The sequence below is a fragment of the Crocodylus siamensis genome, chromosome 3, assembly GCF_052110815.1.
Source record: "Crocodylus siamensis isolate JL-2025a chromosome 3, ASM5211081v1, whole genome shotgun sequence".
NCBI lineage: Eukaryota > Metazoa > Chordata > Crocodylia > Crocodylidae > Crocodylus > Crocodylus siamensis.
Window position 1 is genome coordinate 185,854,093 of NC_143397.1, and position 19,286 is coordinate 185,873,378.

General features: G+C 45.6%; 1 protein-coding gene across 1 annotated transcript in view; it reads left to right on the forward strand.

Moving 5' to 3' along the window:
• The window catches only part of SNTG1 (syntrophin gamma 1), a 335,406-nt gene that overhangs the window by 71,488 nt on the left and 244,632 nt on the right, over nucleotides 1-19,286 (forward strand). The window contains exons 6-7 of the mRNA XM_090037318.1: nucleotides 6,221-6,264; nucleotides 6,366-6,407. Coding sequence (XP_089893444.1) covers nucleotides 6,221-6,264; nucleotides 6,366-6,407 — 86 coding nt within the window. The remainder of the gene's footprint in view (nucleotides 1-6,220; nucleotides 6,265-6,365; nucleotides 6,408-19,286) is intronic.

The following is a 19,286-nucleotide window of genomic DNA, read 5'->3' on the forward strand; positions in this document are numbered from 1 at the left end:
TGCCATTCCATGAACACCTCAAAATATAGTGGGTTTGTAACAACAGCCTTTCATAGGTGTGGGTCTTTGGGCTAAAATACTTAAACCCAAATAACTCAATTGTGAAGAATATGGGGAAGAAAACAATCCAACAATATATTCAGAATCATCTCATCTTAAGCTACCTGGTCACCCTGGGACAGGTACTGGATTTGAGATCTCCTGAAGGGGGTTGATTTTACAAAAATGCTTAATATTTGCCCACTGAATTCAATGCACATGCATCAAATTAATCCCATTTGTAAGAAATTGTAGGATCCAAGGCTAATTCAAAATTCTGGCTACATTGAAATCAACATATCTCTTGTCATTATTCTCTACAAAGCCAGGATATCATCCTTGACATTTTACTTTTAGAACTGTTCTCACCTATGTTTAGCTTAGTGTCACAACTATATAGCATAATGTTGCTTATATGAGTAATATTAACATCAATGGCATAACTTATCTGAAATAATAATGTATGCTTTTTAGAGTCACATCTTTACATTGCAAATTGTTTTGGATAGGCATTTTATGTTATTTTCTCTGTAAAATGCCATGTATGCTGATAGAATTGCATTATCATTCATTCTTTCTAAAGCTCAGGAACACTAATAATATATTTTGATTAGTTATTACATATTTTGTATTATATTTTTCTTGAGTCTAGGAGGTATATCTCTACATCCCTGTTATCCCACTCTAGAATTTTTTTCTTTTCTTTTTTTTTTTAAATAATCTTGTACAACACCTACTTTGCTCATAGTCTCTTATATTGATTTAAAAATGAATGTATATGGTAACTTTGTTTTTCAGCTGTTTGTTCATGAGATAAAAGTTAGGGAACAGAAGTGATGAAGGAGGGAGTGAAGCAGAATGTGATTTCTATGAGTATAAGCTACTGAACTGCAATAGTGCCATTAGGGAAACTACCCTTCTAGAAGAGTAGTTCTTAACATTTTTAGTGTCAAGGCATCCCTTGGAAAATGCCAGCTCTTAGATTTTCCTTTTTTTGCTTGATAACAGAAAAATAACAAAGCAGCTTTTCTGTTGCAAAGAACTCAAAGAACTTAGAATGTTTTTCACACGAGGCATTCCTGTTTAAAACTCTGGGTTTACCTTGTGAATTATGTTTATACATCTATAAGTGCTAACATCATGTAGTACCCCATAGCACTTTGAAAGGATCTCAAAATCCCCCAGGGTGCCATGGCACCCTTGTTTAGAATCACTGCTCTTGATCATAAATGTAAAGGTGTGACTTGAAAGATATTTACATCATAGATTTTCTCTATTAATAGTTTAAATTGAATAATGAGTTTTTTTGCAGGGAAGGGAAGAGTGATTGAATTCTGGGGACAGCCACAGACTGTGAGAGAGGGGAGATGTAGGCTTGGGAGGGACTTAAAGAGAAGGAGGAAGGGACTCCCCTGGGTGTGAGGCAGGGAAATGAGAGTGGGTAAGGATGAGAGGGAATATGGGTAGTGAATGAGGGTGAGCAAGGGAGGCTGGGTCAGACTTGAGAACTATGTCCTGGATGAGAGGCAGCAAAGTGGGAGTAGCTGGGGTGGCATGGATTGTTTTTGAAATTAGGGATATTTGAGGGGAGAGTTTGTTTTGTTATATATATATTAGTTTAATATTGTATTCTTTTTCTATATATTGTATTGCCTTTTATTTAGCTTTTGGGGGAAGGACAACATACAAGTAATAAACAATAAAACACTGCCCTGTGGATGGAGTTCACATCTAGTGGCTACCAACATGTAAAGTGATTCATTCAGGGAATTAATGGGCAGGATCTCCCCTGGGAGGCCAGTCTGAGAAGGAAAGGAGGCCAGGAGCGCTGGTTGTATTTTAAAGAAATGTTACTGTTGGCACAGAAACAAATCACCCTAATGTGCAGGAAAGCTAGCAAGTATGGCAGAAGACCGGTTGGGCTTAACAGGGAGCTCTTCAGTGAGCTGAAACATAAAAAGGAAGTTTGGAAGAAGTGGAAACTTGGGCAAATGACTAGTAGAAGAGTATTGCTTGAGTACAGGAGGATGAAATCAGGAAGGCCAAAGTGCAGTTTGAGTTGGCAGATGCAATTGCAGAGCTTTTAACTATTATCTTTGAAAACCATGGTGATCAGGAGAGGTCTCAGATGATTAGAAAAGGGCAAATATAGTGCCTGTCTTTAAGAAAGGGAAGAAGGATGAACAGGGAAACTACAGACTGGTAAGCCTTACCTCAGTCCATGGAAAAATAATGGTGCAGGTCCTTAAGAAATTCATTTCTAAGCACTTAGATGAGAAGATGATTAGCAGGGATCCTGATTTTCGCTCTTTAAAAACTCGTATATTCTTTGATAAAAATTTCAAATTCTCTGATTAAACCCCCCAAATCCTCATTTTTCTGTGATTAAAATGAAATACCACTGTATATACAGGTATCAGTTGACCACAGTGTTTTATTGATATATTTACAATTCTAAAACAAATTGGAAGCCTACCAGTGTCTCAATCACTAAAACAAAATAAATTCTAATTACCTATACATTTTGGCATTTGATTTTGCATCTTTTATCATGGAAAAATCAGAGCTTCCCTTGTGCCCATTGCTCACCAGGACATGGGGTCAGCTGTAGTAGTCTCTCCCCACTGCTTTGTGGCACTGAGCAGGCCTGATATGCTGGTGCCCTATCCATGCCATTGCCTGTCACTCACCACCCACAACCCACACCCCCTTAGCCCTGTCAGAAGGGCCCCCAGCTGCTAGGGCTGTGGTGTGAGGGACCCAGATCTGCAATCCCCAACCCCACCAGCAGCACTGAAACCCTGGCTGCCACCTGTGGGAGGTGATGATTGCTGTGGCTGGAGCAGAACCCAGAGGCAAGCTCCCCTTCCCCCAAGGGTGGCATGGATGGAACAGAGCCCATTGGGGGTGGGAGGAGGGAGAAGGAGATGTGGGATGGTGGCTGCACGCTTGGGGCTCCCTGCCCTGCTGCCCTCCCCTCAGGGGCATCCATGGCTGAGCAGGTGGGACCCAGTGCAGCAGAGCAGGATGGGGCAGGGAGACTTGGTGCCACTGCTGGGAGCCCCATGCAGTAGCAGGGGCACAATTCTATACCACCACTCCTGCTGGTGTCAGGTAGGCAGGGAGCACCTAGCCATAGTGGTGTGGGGTTCCCGGTGGAGGCACTGAGCTTCTCTGCCCCGTCCCATTGCCATGTCCCACCTACTGGGCCACAGAGGCCCCTAGGGGGAGGTTAGCAGAGCAGGAAGCCCTGAGCCTTGAGCTGCCAGCCTACATATGCCCCCAGGCTCCCCAGTTCCACTTCAGCCATCCCACCCATAGGGGAGGGGGAGCCTGGCTCCAGGCTCTGCTCTGGCCACAGCAGCCACCACCTCTCATGGGTGGCAGCCAGGGATCAGGCACTGGTGAGGGGGAGAGGGGAATGGGGCTTGCAAAGCCAGGTCCTTGGCCCACATCTGCCCCTACCATGCACATAAATCAGGGGGGCACATGCTCCCCATGACCCTCCTGGGAGTGTGTGCAGTGGTGGGGAGCCCCATCCCTGTCACCCCCTGGATGAACCACCAATGGCTCCATCCCTCTTCCTGTCTGGGCTGTGCAACTGCACATTCCCACTCAGGCCCAAAGCCCCAGGTCCCATGCACCACCCTGGTTGGGCAGTGCCCCCAGCCCCAGCCCTGCCCAACTCCCTCCCTCCCTCACTATTGGGGCCTCAATCCCCCCCCCCCACACACACACACACTATACTGACGTGCAGGGAGCTGTGGGAGCTGCTGTCATGCTGCTGCCTGGCTGCTACATGCATGTGTACATGTGCCTGGTCACCCTCCTCCCACTCCCCCCAGCTCCTTGCAGGCTGGAACTCTGGTAGATTGCAAGGGGAAACCCACCATTTCCTGCATTTTTCTCCTTTAAAGGAGAAAACCTGTATTTTAAAGGAGGAAAATCTGCATTTTACCATATTTTTTGATAATGAATGGAAAACCCACATCCCTAGTGATTAGGAACAGTTAGCATGCATTCACTAAAAGCAAGTCATGTCTGACCAACCTGATTGCCTTATATTATGAAATGGTTGGCTCTGTGGTTGCAGAGAGAGCAGTGAATGTGATATACCATGACTTTAGCAAGGCTCTTGATACGGTCTCCCACAACATTCTTGCATGCAAGCTAAGGAAGTACAGGTTAAATGAATGAATGGACTGTAAAGTGGATAGAAAACTGACTGGATTGAGCCAGGCTCAAAAAGAAGTAATCAATGGGCTGATGTCTAGCTGGCAGCCAGAATCTAGTGGAGTGCCCCTGGTTGTCAGTTCTGGAGCCAGTTTCGTTCAGTATCTTCATCAGTGATCTGGAAGATGGTATGGAGTGTACCTTTAGCAAGTTTACAGATGACACCAAGCTGCTGAGAGTAGTAGAGATGCTGAAGAGTAGAGCTAGGATTCAAAGAGACCTGCACAAATTGGAGGAAAGAAATTGACCGAAAGAAATCTCAGGAGGGTTAGTAAGGACAATTGCAAAGTCCTGCACTTAAGGCAGAACAAACCTTTACACTGGTAGAAGTTGGTTAAACAGTAGCTCTGCAAAAAGGGAGCTGGGGGTTACAGAGGATAATAAGCTGAATATGAGCCAACAGTGTGCCCTCATTGTGAAGAAGGCTAACAGAATACTAGGCTACATTAGTGGGGTTGTTGCCAACAGATCAAGGGAAGTAATTATTACTTTCTATTTGGCCCTGGTGAGGCAACATCTGGAGTACTGTGCCCAGTTTGGGCCCCCCACTGCAGAAAAGATGTGGCCAACTCAGAGAGCACCCAATGGAAGGCAGCAAAAATGGTTAGAGGAACAGGGCACATGACTAATGAGGAGAGGTTGAGGGAACTGGGCTTATTTAGTCTGGAAAAAAACAGACCGGGGGCAGATTTAATCACAGCCTTTAACTACATGAAGGGTGGTAACAAAGAGGATGGAACTAGACCATTCTAAGTGGTGGCAGGCAACAGAACAAGGAGCAATGATGTCAAGTTGCAGCAACGGACATGTAGGTTAGGTATTAGGAAAAACTTTCTCACTAGGAGGATAGTAAAGCACTGGAACAAATTACCCAGAGAGGTCGTGGAATCTCCATTCTTAGAGGGTTTTAAGAGCTCAGTAGACAAAGCCTTGGGTTGGATGATCCAGATGGGGATGGTCATGCTTTGGGCAGGGGGTTGGACTAGGTGACCTTCTGAGGTCCCTTCCAGCCCTAATTTTCTATGATTCTATGTTCTTAAAGAGAACCTGGATAAAGAAAATTCTAGGCTGAACCATAGACCTTGGCTTCTGATATATTTCTGGAGTTCAAGGTACTGTCTTAGTGTACAGAGCACTCAACCATTTCATTACCTAAGGATCCATCTTGTTATTCTGTTACACATAGACACAGCAGAGATGCATAAGAAACTCAATATAAACCAAGGGAAAGTGAAGACAAGCAAAGACTTGGAAGCATATTCTTCAGGAATATGCCTTGGCCTTGAGAATTGCTGTATCCTTCTTGGTTCCTTCAGAACTTGAATAATAATCACCTTCTGTGCTGAAAAGTCCATCTTCTGTGACATACATTTAGGGGCCTAGTCTATCCCTTTTAGTACAGCAGTTGAAATATGCTAGTCAGGTTCTAAAAGAAGCAGGAGAGGCTGGAGATTGATGAGTGACTCAGTAAAATCTCATGGCATAACTGTATTAGATGTTTGTTGGTGTTGTAGTATTGGTGCTGCTACTACCATGGCTATTTTGTGTTAAAGGATATTGCAAAACAAATACTACTTACTTGATCAGTTACATAGTTGCTTTCAGGTGCAAAATGTATTTCCTCAGTGACATGAAGTTAGATAGTTGGTCCAGTAAAAGATGTTACAAAAGAACCTCTAGTCTGTGGTAGGGTTGCCCTCCACCCTTCCCTTTTTTTTTATAGAAGTATCTATTAGTTGATGTTTGTGCAATTAGAAATATGAAGCTAAATGCATCTATCAATGCATCCATTTTAGACTTTATGTTTTCATTACGTGCTTTGACTTTCTTTTTTTGAGAGCATTCTCTGACTAGGGATAAGCACTAGATCAATTAATATCATGTATTTATATGCAGTGCTCTTTACCATTTATACAAAATAAGTAAAAAATGTTCTTTCTGTTTTCAGCGGAACTCTCAGGCTTGCTGTTTATAGGAGATGCAATTCTGCAGGTATGGAACACTTGAGCATTTTTCCTTTTTTGTTGTGATTTTTTTTCCTAGAAAGGTAAAGCAATCTCTATTTTATCTTTCTTTTTCCCCTTCCATCACAGATTAATGGAATTAATGTAAGAAAATGCAGGCATGAAGAAGTGGTGAGCTTATATCAATTTTATTAGCCGTTGGATTACAGTTATATTTTTCGTTGTTACTCTTTTAAGCAGATATAGCTTTGCTTCCAAATAACCCTGCCCTTGATTCAATTTCTTCTTCATTTGGTTTGCTGCCCTCAAAGCAGTTCTCCTAGTTTAAAGATGGTTATTTTTTGACTACGAAGTTTGGATGTAATCACTCTTTCTGGCCCATCTCCATTAAATTTCAACAGCAATACTGTTTCCTTGCTATATGAGGTCACCTGAACTTAAAAAGCTTTGTCATCTGCTTTAAACTGGGTGGGAAATGTTCCAATAAAGATTGTTTTTCTCTGTCTTCATTCCATGGTTATCAGCTTTTAAAGAAGTATTTAGTTCCTCTTTAGCTTAACCGATTCTTGTTAGGGAAAGTCAATGCATTAAGGAGACCCCTTCAAAATAAAACAGTGGTTATTTGAAAGATCTGCCCTATTGCCTATGTAGGGTAGCTTTTATACCCTGTTTCCTTAGTTATTTGTAATCTTCTTTGGTTCATCTTAAGTTGTTTATAAAAGTCAGGAGTTTTCTGCTGTAGAAAAAAGTACTCAGGAATGAGAAGATTACAAAGAGTCTATTCCTAAATCCGAATTAGATACAGGAAATGTATATCCAGACTTTTAAAATTCTATTGCAGTTGCATGCAAAATATTAATATATAATTCACAAGCAAAGAAGCTATATATTTCTTGGTATTGTGTTATAAGACCTGTTGTTGAAGATTTTCCATTCATATGCAGACGGCATGCTTGACAGAAATTTGAGATGAGGTTACGATGAAACAGATTAGTGGTGTATGAGAGATTTAGACTGTTTTTCAAATGCCACTTCTCAAGTCTCAGGTTCACGTTTGGTTTTTGTATTGGGGATTTTCACTGGAAATGATGTGTCATCTTTCTCAATATGACTGTCTCTTAAAGAGGCTTAATTATAACTCCCTTCTATAAGCTAATAGTCTTATTTACTGTATTTGCAACTTTGGCCCTCCAACAGTGATCAGATTTTCATTTTCTTAGAAGCTTTGCTGTAGTCATTTTATCTAAGTTAATGTAATAAATCCCTCAATAAGATCGAAATGATTTTTTGGAATTTCCGGAATGGAAAAAATAGGCTAGTAAAAAGCATATTTACATCTGCACAAAAGACTTATTCAGAATAATGGTGATATAATGTCAGTTATTATTTCTGTTGACATACAACGATCTAAGTAGAGTTTCAGAAGCAACTTATGCTGAGTTGTCAAACAAATTTATATGAATGTTAATGTGTTGGGTCCTAACTTAATTTTAAAGTCCAAAATTTTTTTTTGTTCTGAAAACATGTTTGCAAACTCAGGTGGGAACTGGTGGGCAGAGCAAGCCACAAGCCGCAGAGGGCATATGTCACTTTGGCAGCTGGAGGTTTCCTTGCCAGGGAGTGGGGAAGAGGTCGGGGGCAATGCCCACCGTAGGACAAAGGAAAGCAGGTACTGAGCTCAGCAGTACTGTGCTTGGGGGTGGGGCAGCAGGCTGACATCCTGGTAGCACAGCAATTTCTCCCCTGCATGCTGTGTGCTGGGCCTGCTGAGACCAACCCCCGGCTCCACCTTGGCCCTCCGCATTGTTCCCTGCCCTTCTCCCCTCATCCTCTCCCCCACTCAATGGCCCAAAACTGCAGGGTTTTTCTGCCTGCTGGTAAATTTGCTTTAGATTTGTTTTAATTTTTTTTTGCAGCCAGCTGCTACTTAGGGATGTAGCTTAATTACCCGTATTAAGCGTGGGAAGTCATTAATCCACACTTAATAATGTATGGATTAGTGACGTCCCCAGCCTTAATCAGGGTAACTAAGCCATGGTTTTGGGCCATCTGGCAATCTGCAGAGAAGGGCCCCCTAGCCTATCAGAGGTCTGGGTGGGGCCTGCTGCGCTGAGCCCACAAAAATGGCAACCAGGTTCAGGATTTGCCCCTGAAATTGTCTGGCTGCCTCCTCAAGTTTGGTAGGCCCCTGCCAATTGCCTATGCAATATGTAAGATTTTGGATATAATATTGCAGTCCTGATCAATATGTCTTAGTATCCTGTAAAAGACTTATAAAGACTTAACCTATAAAAGAACTTACATAAAACAACAACCCCCCTTCCACACACACACACACACACACACACACACACGCACACACATAAACACCAAACCTCCATTATCTTCAGGGATGTGTCGACCACAAGTCCAACCTGTAAAATGCAAGCATACTTAAGGGACAAGAATGCTGCTTTCTTCACATTTCCCTTCTTTTTTATAATTAATAAAGATTCAGCCTACTTTTGGTTGCATATACATTTTAAACAAGTGTTACGTGTACATAGTTCAGCAATGAATAAGCCAGTGACATAATCAGCATAGCTTATTGTATTATGATAAATTGGCCTTGGAATCTCATGGAGCTTTACTGATAAATGTACCAGACAAATATTTTTTTTCTATTTAAGTTCTTATTAAACAATTTAATCAAGGGAGTGTCGCTGTACTAGTATGGACTAATCTGTTCCTACTTCTTTAGTGGTGAATTTAGGTGGCTTGACAACCTTGGAAATTAAAATTATCCATTTATGAATATAGATGGTACAATATGTAGTGGTGCAAAGTTCATACTGAGCAAATAACCTAAGCACTGGAAAATCGATGCTTGAGAAGGGCAAGTAAAATAGTCTAGTAGTTAGCCCTGTAGCCTATGACTTGAGAGACCTGTATTTAGGTTTTTGCTCTGGCACAGACTTACTGTTGTATATCATGGGAAAGTTATTTACTCTGCTCCAGTTCTCCTCCTGTAGCATTTGTCTGATTCATAAAGATATTATAAGGATAAATATATTAAAGATTGTGAGGTATTCTGGTGATATAGTGTCAGGCCATATTAAAACTTAAGATAAACAGGTTCACAATACAGTTTGGGAGGTTCGCTCAAGAATACCCTGCAGAATGATTATTAGAAAGCCCTCCAGCAAGGTTGGAAATACAGCTCCAAACAGTCTAAACCAAAGAGAAAGAAGTCTTGAACTTGGGACTCCCAGCTCCTTTTAATTCATTTATGAATTTAGCCATTTTCTTTTATGCAAAAGAACCCCCAAACACATGCGTCCTAATCCCAACTGCCACTGAACTCTGACTATGTTACAGTGGAATAGCCATTCAGCCTTTCCATACTTCTCTTTCCTTACCTCTGTTGATGCTGTGAACTTCAAAAAATGCTTCTAAAGATTTAGTTGCTAGAATAATATGATGCTACCTAAGTACAAACTGTCATTATTCCAATACACACCTTGGAAAGCATCTGGGGAATTCAAAATCCGAGTAAATCTAACACAAAAGTAAATGAGAACATAATCAGATGCACAGATAATGTGTCTACATGTTAATTTGCTGTGGCACCAGTTTACTCGCTAGTAAATTACTTGCATGTAAACAGTGCTGGACAAGTGTCTACGCATGCAGGGAAGTGGGACAAGATTTGCTGACAATCTGCTCCCACTTCCTGGAGCCCTGCAGTGGGCTCCTGCTACCACAGGAGAAAGCTTCAGTCTCCACCTGCAGCTGCCAGCAGCTGGCAGCCCTCTTCAAAAGGTAGCTCCACTCTCTGCTCTCCTAGCGACTTCCCTGGCCAGAAGCAGCATGTCCAGTGCAGGCACAGCATATGGCAGCACTCTCCTCACTGCCTGTTCCAGCCACTGCCCTTGGCCATAACAACCAGTGCCATGGGCTACAGCTGGCCCACTGTGCTGACCACCACCTGACCCATGGCCATCTGGCACCTCCCAGCACCCCCCATGCAACGACCACCTGCCAGGCTACCACATGCTGTCCCAGGGCCACTGCTTTCTCAACCCTGTCTGCCTGGCTGGACCCTGGCAGGGATGCCAATGATGGGCTCCAGGATGCCACCACTGGGGCTGCCATCACTCTCCTGGGCCTCCAGCCCACTGACTTTGGGCCTGTTGGGCCAGCCAGTACTAGTGGCAACATGTTTTCCAGCACACCTAGGATGACTAGCAGTGGCTGGCGGCCATCAGGATGACCCAGGCCATCTTCTGGGAGCTCCTGGAGTGACTCCACTCAAACCTGAAGTAGCAGGGCACCAGCATGCGGCTGCCCTTCCCTGCAGACAGCCACCTGGCCCTAGCCCTGCTCGAGGTGCCTACACTTGCAGACTGCAGTATGTTGGCCACCTTTTTGGTATGGGCAAGGCCACCTCTGGGGAGGCCATCCTGGTGGTATGTGGTGCCCTCCAGGATGTGCTGGGGGACACTTTGCTACATATATATGACCACCTGGTGGTGGTGTGGGGGGGGGGTTCATGTCCTAGAATTCCCCCAGTGTAGTTTATGGGACACACATCTCCATCACCTGCCTGCCCCATGGAGACCACCCCTATTACAGCCAGAGGGGCTTTCACTCTGTGGTGCTCCAGTCCATTGTGGACCACCATGGGGCCTTTACACACGTGAGCACCAGCTGTGGGGGGAGGAACCAAGATATCTGCATCTAGAGGAACTCTAGCCTCATGGGCCTGGTGGAGAGTGGGCACTTTGCACCTGCAACTGTGTGCCATGGTCATCCCATCCCTCCTCATCAGGGCCCCCACCTACCTCCTACCCTGGCTCATGCAGCCCTACACTGGCCACCTGGATCCTGGCAGTCTAAGTTTAACTGCTGTCTGGGCCAGACCTGCACCCTGGTAGAGTGTGCCTTCAGCTGCCTCAAAGAATGCTGGTGCACCCTAGCCACTGGCCTCAAGTTTGCCAAGGACAACCTCTCCTTGGTCATCATTGTGCCATGTGACCCATTCTGTGGGTCATAACATTCATGAAGCCCAGGGGGAGCTATTCCATGAGACTTGGGCAAAGGAGGCACACTGCACTGAGGACCCCTGGCAGTGGGAGTACCACCTGTGGCAACAGTGGCAACAGCAGCTCCCCCTTGCCACAGTCCCAGGAGAGCAGTGCACCCACCAACAGGGACCAGGCCACCAGGTGCAGGAAATGCAGGCTCCCAAATGTAGCCCTGCTGCACCACCACCCCCAGCCCCCCCCAGCCCCCCCACCCCATCCAACACCACACTCACTGCAGAGATATCTCCCAAAAACAAGTTTTTATTCCCTTTACAAAAACCAGAGCCCCCTCTCCCCTCCTCCAACAAACAGATTTCCCTTCCACCCCATTAAAACTTTGTAGGATGGTCCTTTGTGTGCTATTATGGGGTAGGAGGCCATGGAGTGGGGGTCCCTGGGGGGCAAAGCCTGGGAACAGACAGCTAGCACCCCAGCTCTGACTGTTCCTCTGCTGCTGCACACATCACAGCAGGTGGGAGCCTCATGAAGGGGCAATGGCATCCAGTGCTCCACTGGTGAAGGCAACTCCCCTTCTGGCGGGCAGTGTCCAGAGCCAGCAGGACCAGTGTGTGGTCCTGGCCCACTGCAGGGAGCTCTGGCTCTGTGCCCACATGGAGCCAAGGTGAGTGGTGGGGCTGGGCTCAGACACGGGGACTGGGTGGCACTGGACCCAAGGCAAGGTCCAGGACAGGGACTTCTGATTGCTGGAGGTGGCACAGGACCTCCTCCCAGGCCTAGGTGGGGGCCTGCTGTTGAGAGTGGGTGGCTGCCAGGAAGCATGCGAAGCTAGGGTCAGAGGCCAGGCAGTGGGCAGTATGAAGGTGACTGCCAGGGCTCAGACAGTATCCAGTACCTGGCGGTCATTTTCTGTGGCCTGAACTGCCCGGGCCAGGAGAGAGTTATTCTCCCACAGTGCCTGCACCTGCTCAGACTCCAGAGCCAGGCACTGCATCTGGAACTCCCTGTCCACCCAGTCCTGTGCCTCCTTGTGCCAGTTCCATGTTTCCTCATATCAGTGCAGCTGGTCCTTATGGGTGAGGTTGTGTGGCCACCACCTGTTCTGGCAGGCCATGTCCTCTGTCTACTGGGCACAAGTATCCACTAGCTAGTCCTCCAACACTGTGACTAGGCTGCCCAGGAGAAGGGTCCTGTCCAGGGTCCTCCTCTGGCAGAGCCAGAGCTTCCACAGGGACCTGGCTATGGGTATAGGCAACTGTGGGCCAGTTGTCAACTGTGACCTCCCCCTGCATGCCACTGTAGGCCCTGTAGACCCATGGGAAAGAAGCTGTTTGTGTGAGTTTACAACATTTCAGAGATAAGATGCTCTGTACCAGGGGCCATGCAGTGTCCAGCCTCATTTAATTGATTCGGCATGCAAAGGTGCCCAGGGACCATGTCAGGCAGGCCGGCCAGGGCCCAGCTGGCCACTAGCTGATCCCCCATCTCTGCTCATTCTTCTTGGGACAGTGGGCCCCTGGAACAGGTGCTGTTTGTGGCTGGTGGTGTCATGGCTAGCTACAACTCATTTTGGGGGCTGGAGCCACAGAGCTGGCATGGCAGGCACTGGCCTAGGCTTCCTGAGATGCTGGTAGAGGGTCCAGCCAGGGAGCTCGGCAGGCTGGGCAGTTTAACACCCAGGGCCCCCCTCCCCCCAGTGGTGTGTCACCATGGGTGCAGGCTGGGGCAGGGACTTGGGAAGGCCACTTGGGCTGCTGTAGATGTCCTGTGCTGTCCTGGGGTATGAGGATGTCCATCAGTTGCCACCAAAAGAGTATGGACTTAGGGCAGGGAAGGCACTTATTTTAGGTTCAGGGCCACTTACCAAGTTTTGGCAAACTGTCATGGGCTTCACAGGTAGCTCAACCCCTTGACAAGTGCCCCGCCCCCTGGTCACCATCTTGTGACCAGAAGTCCCACCCCCTAACCCCTGACTTTTGTCATCAGAAGTCTGTACCTTGCCCCCAGAAGTACTCACTTCAGCAAGGGGTTTTGCCATCTTGGAACCAGAAAAATACAAAATTATATTCTTAAAAGTGAACATCTACAACAGGGGTTGTCACCTGTGGGGTCATGTACCCCTAGCAATACTTGGACCAGTCCTAGGGGGGGTACATGTGGGTGGGTGGAAACGGAGTGCCACCACCTCCCAAGAGGACAGGGTAAGGGCAGCATTGCCCTTCTGCAGGGTGTGGAAGCTCACGTGCAGCAGCTGCCACCACCATACACCAGACTGGTGAGCTTCCCTGCCCCACAGAGGGGTGCCACTGCCCTTACCCCGGCCTAGTGAACTTCCCCACCCAACCCTGGCCCTGCTCCACAGAGGTGGCAGCACTCCATTCCTGCCTGTCCACTGTCCCTGCCTCCCTGCTTGGCATCCAGCTGCACACTATCTCCCTCCCCCACTGCATTTGGCATCCAGTCACACGTGTAACCTCCCTCTCCTACTCGGCATCTGGCCACCAGAGGTACTTAGACTAAAAAGGGTTGAAAACTCCTGATCTACAACATTCATTAATTGGATTTCAAAAAATATTTTTGTCCTGTTATACATGTGTTTGTGTAGTGTAGATAGAGGTGAATGCACAATAGCTTAAAATGAATTTTACTTTTGTATGTTGTTAGGGAGTATAGGTTTGTGGGGGGGTTTGGGGTATGTGAGGGAGGATGTAGGTATGTACGTCTTTGGGAGCTTGATGGGGTAGGGGTGGGGTGAGGGAGCATGTGGGTGTGTGTATGGACATGTGGATGGTATGGGGTTTGTGGGGAAATGTGTGTGTGGGAGAGTGGCTGGGGTGTGTAAGGGGTGTGAGTATTGGTGTCTGCATGTATGGCAGTGTGACAGAGGGTGTGGGTGCATGTGTATGGTGGGATGTGCATGTGGACCTCACCTATGAACACATGCATGCACACACACACATTGCCCCTCCCTACACACATACACATACAAACACTCTGTTCCTCCCTACATACACACACTCCATCCTGCTCTGGGCCCTGGGGTACTGGTGTGGCCCTGTGCTCCCACAGTCTGGCAATGAATTCAGGAGCCACGTGGTACTGGACGCAGTGTGGGAAGGAAGGCAGGGAAATGACCAGGGGTGGGGAAGGGCTGGGCTGCCCGGTCCTGCTGTGGGTTCCCCCTGGGTCCTACTGCCCCTGTCTCCTGTAATTTTGACAGGCAGCTAGAAGCCAATAAATATTAATTTACTAAATTTTGGGGCACCTGGTGGGCTGGATAGAATGGCCTGGTGGGCCAGATGTGGCCCACAGGCCATATTTTGCTTGCCCCTGACATAGGGGCACTCATCGACTGATGTTCATAGTTGGTGATGGCAACCCACTGTGCATGCAAGGCCTTGACCTTTATGCAGCAGTGCCGTGCTGACCAGTTGTGCCTGTGCTCCTACATCTGGCCTAGCAGCCCTTCATAGCATTGGAGTGCCCACCCTACTCAAACTGGCACTGCATCTCCACCTTGCCCCACAGTGCCATGAGGTCTCCAGTCTCCTCCTGCAACCAGTTGGGGCCCTGGGTGGTGGGTATGGGCATAGGCATGGGTATTGGCAAGGCTATTGTGGGTCCTGCACCAGCTCTCTGGACTTCTGCTGCTGGGCCTGGGCAGCTGCTTGCAGCACCCAGTGCCGGGGCCTGGCAAAGAACTGAGAGCTACGCAGCAGAGGCACCCATAAGATTAGGGCAGGCTGATAGGAGTGGGCTGTGGGCAGTTGGAGCTAGTCCTGGCAGCTAGAAGCTCCCTGCAGCTGGGCCTGGCAGGCTTGGCTGTAGCCTGCACCACTCTGCAGGCCTGGATGCCATTTGTGTGGCAGTTGCATTGCAATGCCAGGCAGCCACACCAGGGTGCAGGCAGGATGGCGCAACTGGCCTGTGGCCTGCCTAGAGGGACTCAGGGGCCTGGGGTGTCCTCAGGATCCCTGCTGGTGTGCCCTAGGGCCCAAAATACCTACAGGCTTTTAAAGGCCTCAGGCAGGGGCTGCCATAGGGCAACCCACCCCTAGGATCAGGAGAGTCTCTCAGCCCAGAGTCCTGGAGCTATCCTGAAGCAGCAGGGCTGACCTGGGAGCAAATTTGTTCCCAGGTCATATCTACATGTATGTTACTGTGTAGTAACTAATAACAAGTAAATCTGATATCTGCATTTGCAATTCATGATTAAGGGTTTTTACTGTGCACTAAGCATATACATGTGTAGATGCACACACTTAATGCAGAGTAAACTATGCTACTATGCAGCTAAGTGTCTCATGTAGATGTGCCCAGACTTTTGTTGCCATTTTCTTAAATACTGCCTATGTTATGGAGAAATCCTATATGTCAAACAGATGCTTGGACTTTGTCTACAGTAATGGTTTCAAAACTACAATAGTTAGTAATTAAAATTATATTCTTCTTTCATAGAATCATAGAATCAAAGAATCAATGAGTTGGAAGGGACCTAGACAGATCATCTAGTCTGACCCCCTGCCATGGGCAGGAAAGAGCATTGGGGGGTGGCAGGGGTCATAAGACCCCAGCCAGGTGTCTATTCAGTCTTCTCTTGAAGATTTCCAGGGAAGGTGAGAGCACCACCTCTCTGGGAAGCCTATTCCAGGCTCTGGTCACCCAGTTCTTCCTAATAGCTAACCTAAACCTATCCTCCCTCAGCTTGTGGCCATTGTTCCTGGTGACTCCAAGGGGGGGGCCCTGGTGAACACAGTTTCCCCGAGTCCCTGCTGGTGGCCCTTGATAAAGTTGTCGGCAGCCACAAGATCCCCCCTCAGTCTCCTCTTGCGGAGACTGAAGAGATTCAGGTCCCTCAGCCTCTCCTCATAGGGCTGGCCACTAAGGCCCTCAACCATATGAGTGGCCTCCTCTGGACCCTCTCCGGGTTCTCCACATCCTTCTTGAAGTGTGGTTATTCTTTAAGTAACATAAACTATAATTGGTACTGTTTAGCAAAGTTTTTATGACTGAATTTTTTTTTGTTATTAAAAATAGTGAGCTCACAATTATTTTTAAATAAAATGATTATTGAATGCTTCTGTCACCTGTTTCCCAAAACTTTATTTATAGAGTAAACATATTTTGGTTATATCCTTTTACTGGGAGTCTGAAAGCTTGGATTCTGTTCCAAATTTGTGTGTGTGTGTGTGTGTGTGTGTGTGTGTGTGTGTGTGAGAGAGAGAGAGAGAGAGAAAGAGAGAGAGAGAGAGAGTGAGTGTCCATCCCTTGGGCAAAACATACAATTCTCCTGTGTTTGTTTCTCTGTGGATGAAGAGGAAATAAGCAGGTTGTTTTGAGGCTGAATTTAGTAATGGATTTAAAGTGGTTTGAGATGTTTTCCTGGAAATGATATCTACAGAAAAACTTTGTTAATAATATGTCATGTTAGTATGAGAAAAAGTAGAGTAACTGTCTTTCACATATTAAGTCATCAATATTTGTGCACTGTGTCACATAACTCATAACAAAAGCATGTGACTGTCTCCCCTGATCTCATCTAGTCATATTTTATTGTATAGAAAACATGTAAACAAAGAGTTCTTGCAAAGTAGAATCCTGAGCACAGGACAGTAATGTACCATACATTTTGAATAATAAATAACTTTATCAGGGGCATGACTTAGGTATAGATTTTATTTTAATAAATGATCAAGACCCCCTTCTCCCTCAATATGGCTATTCTTTTCACTTGAAGCATAATCAACAACAATCTTAAATGTTTCAGTAATTATTTTGAAATAAATGACAAACTAGAGAGGCTTCAAACGGTTGTTAATGATTTCTTTTCTTTTATTCTGTGTTGTAGAAAATCACTTTTATAGAATATATCCTAAAATGAATAATCTTGTGTGTGTTTCTTTGACTGCTTTTCAATCCAGTCATAGCTGTGTATTTTAATTGCACTTTAACTAGTGATTTTGTGCCAGTCTCAGTAGTCTGCTATTCTTTCCATACCCCCATTGATATTGTGCTATTAATCTTTGTTATGTCTACAATATAATTTAAATTTTCTCAAGATAGTTGTAGTTACCAAGAATTGGTTTTTGATAACATATCTCTTCCCAGTCTTATTAGCTAACCTGAATTGGATTGCCACAATAATAGATGTACATTGCCAAAATAATTATTTTTATTGCATAACTTGGAAAATATCTTCAAGAATAAACTAATCAATTTATTTTAGTGTTCTTGAAAGTGAGGGACAGATAGCATTTGTTACAGTAAAGTGTAATATCAATACAGGCCTGGATGAACTTCATCCAAGGGTGCTGAAGGAATTGGCCAGTGTCATAGCAGAGCCACTGGCATGGCTGTTCAAGCACTCATGGTGCTCTGGTTATGTCCCAGAGAACTGGAAAAGGGCCAGTATGGTCCCTATTTTTAAGAAGGGGAGGAGGGAGGAACCAGGAAAGTATAGGCCAGTTAATCTCTTCTCTATCCTTGGGAACACTCTGTAAAAACTCATTGAGAATCACATTTGTGGGAGCCCAACAGGGGAAATAATGCTGAAAGGAAATCAGCACAGATTCATTGAGAGTAGATCCTGCTTGGCTAACCTTGCTTCTTTTTATGACCAAGTCACAAAATGCTTAGACACAGGAGTCGAGGTAGATATCACCTAGACTTTTAGAAGGCCTTTGATACAGTACCACATTCACATCATAAATAAACTGACAGGCTGTGATGTAGATGATTACAAGGTTAGGTGGGTAGCAAATTGCCTTAGGGGTTGCACTCAGAGAGTGGTGGTGGATGGGTCAATATCAACCTGGAAAGATGCGGGCAGTGGAGTCCCGCAAGTCTTGGTCCTTGGATTGGTGCTATTCAGTGTCTTCATCAGTGACTTGGATGAAGGTGTGGAGAGCACTCTGTCCATATTCACTGATGATACCAAATTACAGGCTAAAGTTAAAGTTAGTTATGGGTTAAAGTAACAGTTGTCTCCAAGATGACCATGAGTTATCAGTGTAATGATGTGATCAACAAGGCTAACTGCACTTTATCATGTATTAGCATATGCATTCAAAACAAGTCCATGGAGGTGATGCTCCCCCTCTATGCAGCACTGGTCAGACCACAGTTTTGGGCACTGCACTTCAAGAGGGATGCAGAGAATCTTAAGAGGATCCATAAGAATACCACTCATATGGTCAGAGGCCTGCAGGCAAGGCCCTTTAAGGAGAGACTGAGGGACTTTGCTCTCTTCACCTTTTGCAAGAGAAGGCTGAGAGGTGGTCTTGTGGCTGCCGATAAATTCATCAGGGGAGGACAGCAGGGAATAGGAGATGCTCTATTCACTAGGGCACTCCCTGGAGTAACTAGTAACAATGGCACAAATTGATGGAGAGCAGATTTAGGTTGAACATTAGATAGAACTTCTTCATAGTAAGGGTTGCCAGAATCTGGAATGGGCTTCCAAAGGAAGCTGTGCTCTCCCCTACCCTGGGGGTCTTCAAGAGGAAACTGGACAAGCACCTAGCTGGTGTCATTTGACCCCAGCGCTCTTTCCTGCCCTGGGCAGGAGCTTGGGCTCAGTGACTTACTGAGGTTGTTTCTGGCCCCAACATGTATGAATCTATAGTATATAGTGCCCTAATAGCTGTTTTTATTCTCCTTTTGTTTTTGAACTATGAGCTGCTTTTCACTAGAGAGAACTGATGATTCTGTGGTGGTTTTGTGATGCAGATCATTAGATTCACTATGTTTGTTCCTTGGTTTACATAGATATTTTACTGTATAGACTGTTCCTTTTTATTTCCCCCTGAGAAACTATTTTTCCCCTCCAAAGACCATTTTTGGAAGTTTTTCCTTTGTAATTACATTTCTTAATTTTGTTTTGTGCCAGGGACTTCATCTTTATTTGTCTTACTATGCAGAAACATAATATTATAAAAGTAGTAGTAGAGCATAAAAAGCTAATTACATTAAATATGTATATGTGTGTGGCTTAAGTTTGAAAATGCACAATCAATTAGTTTCAGGT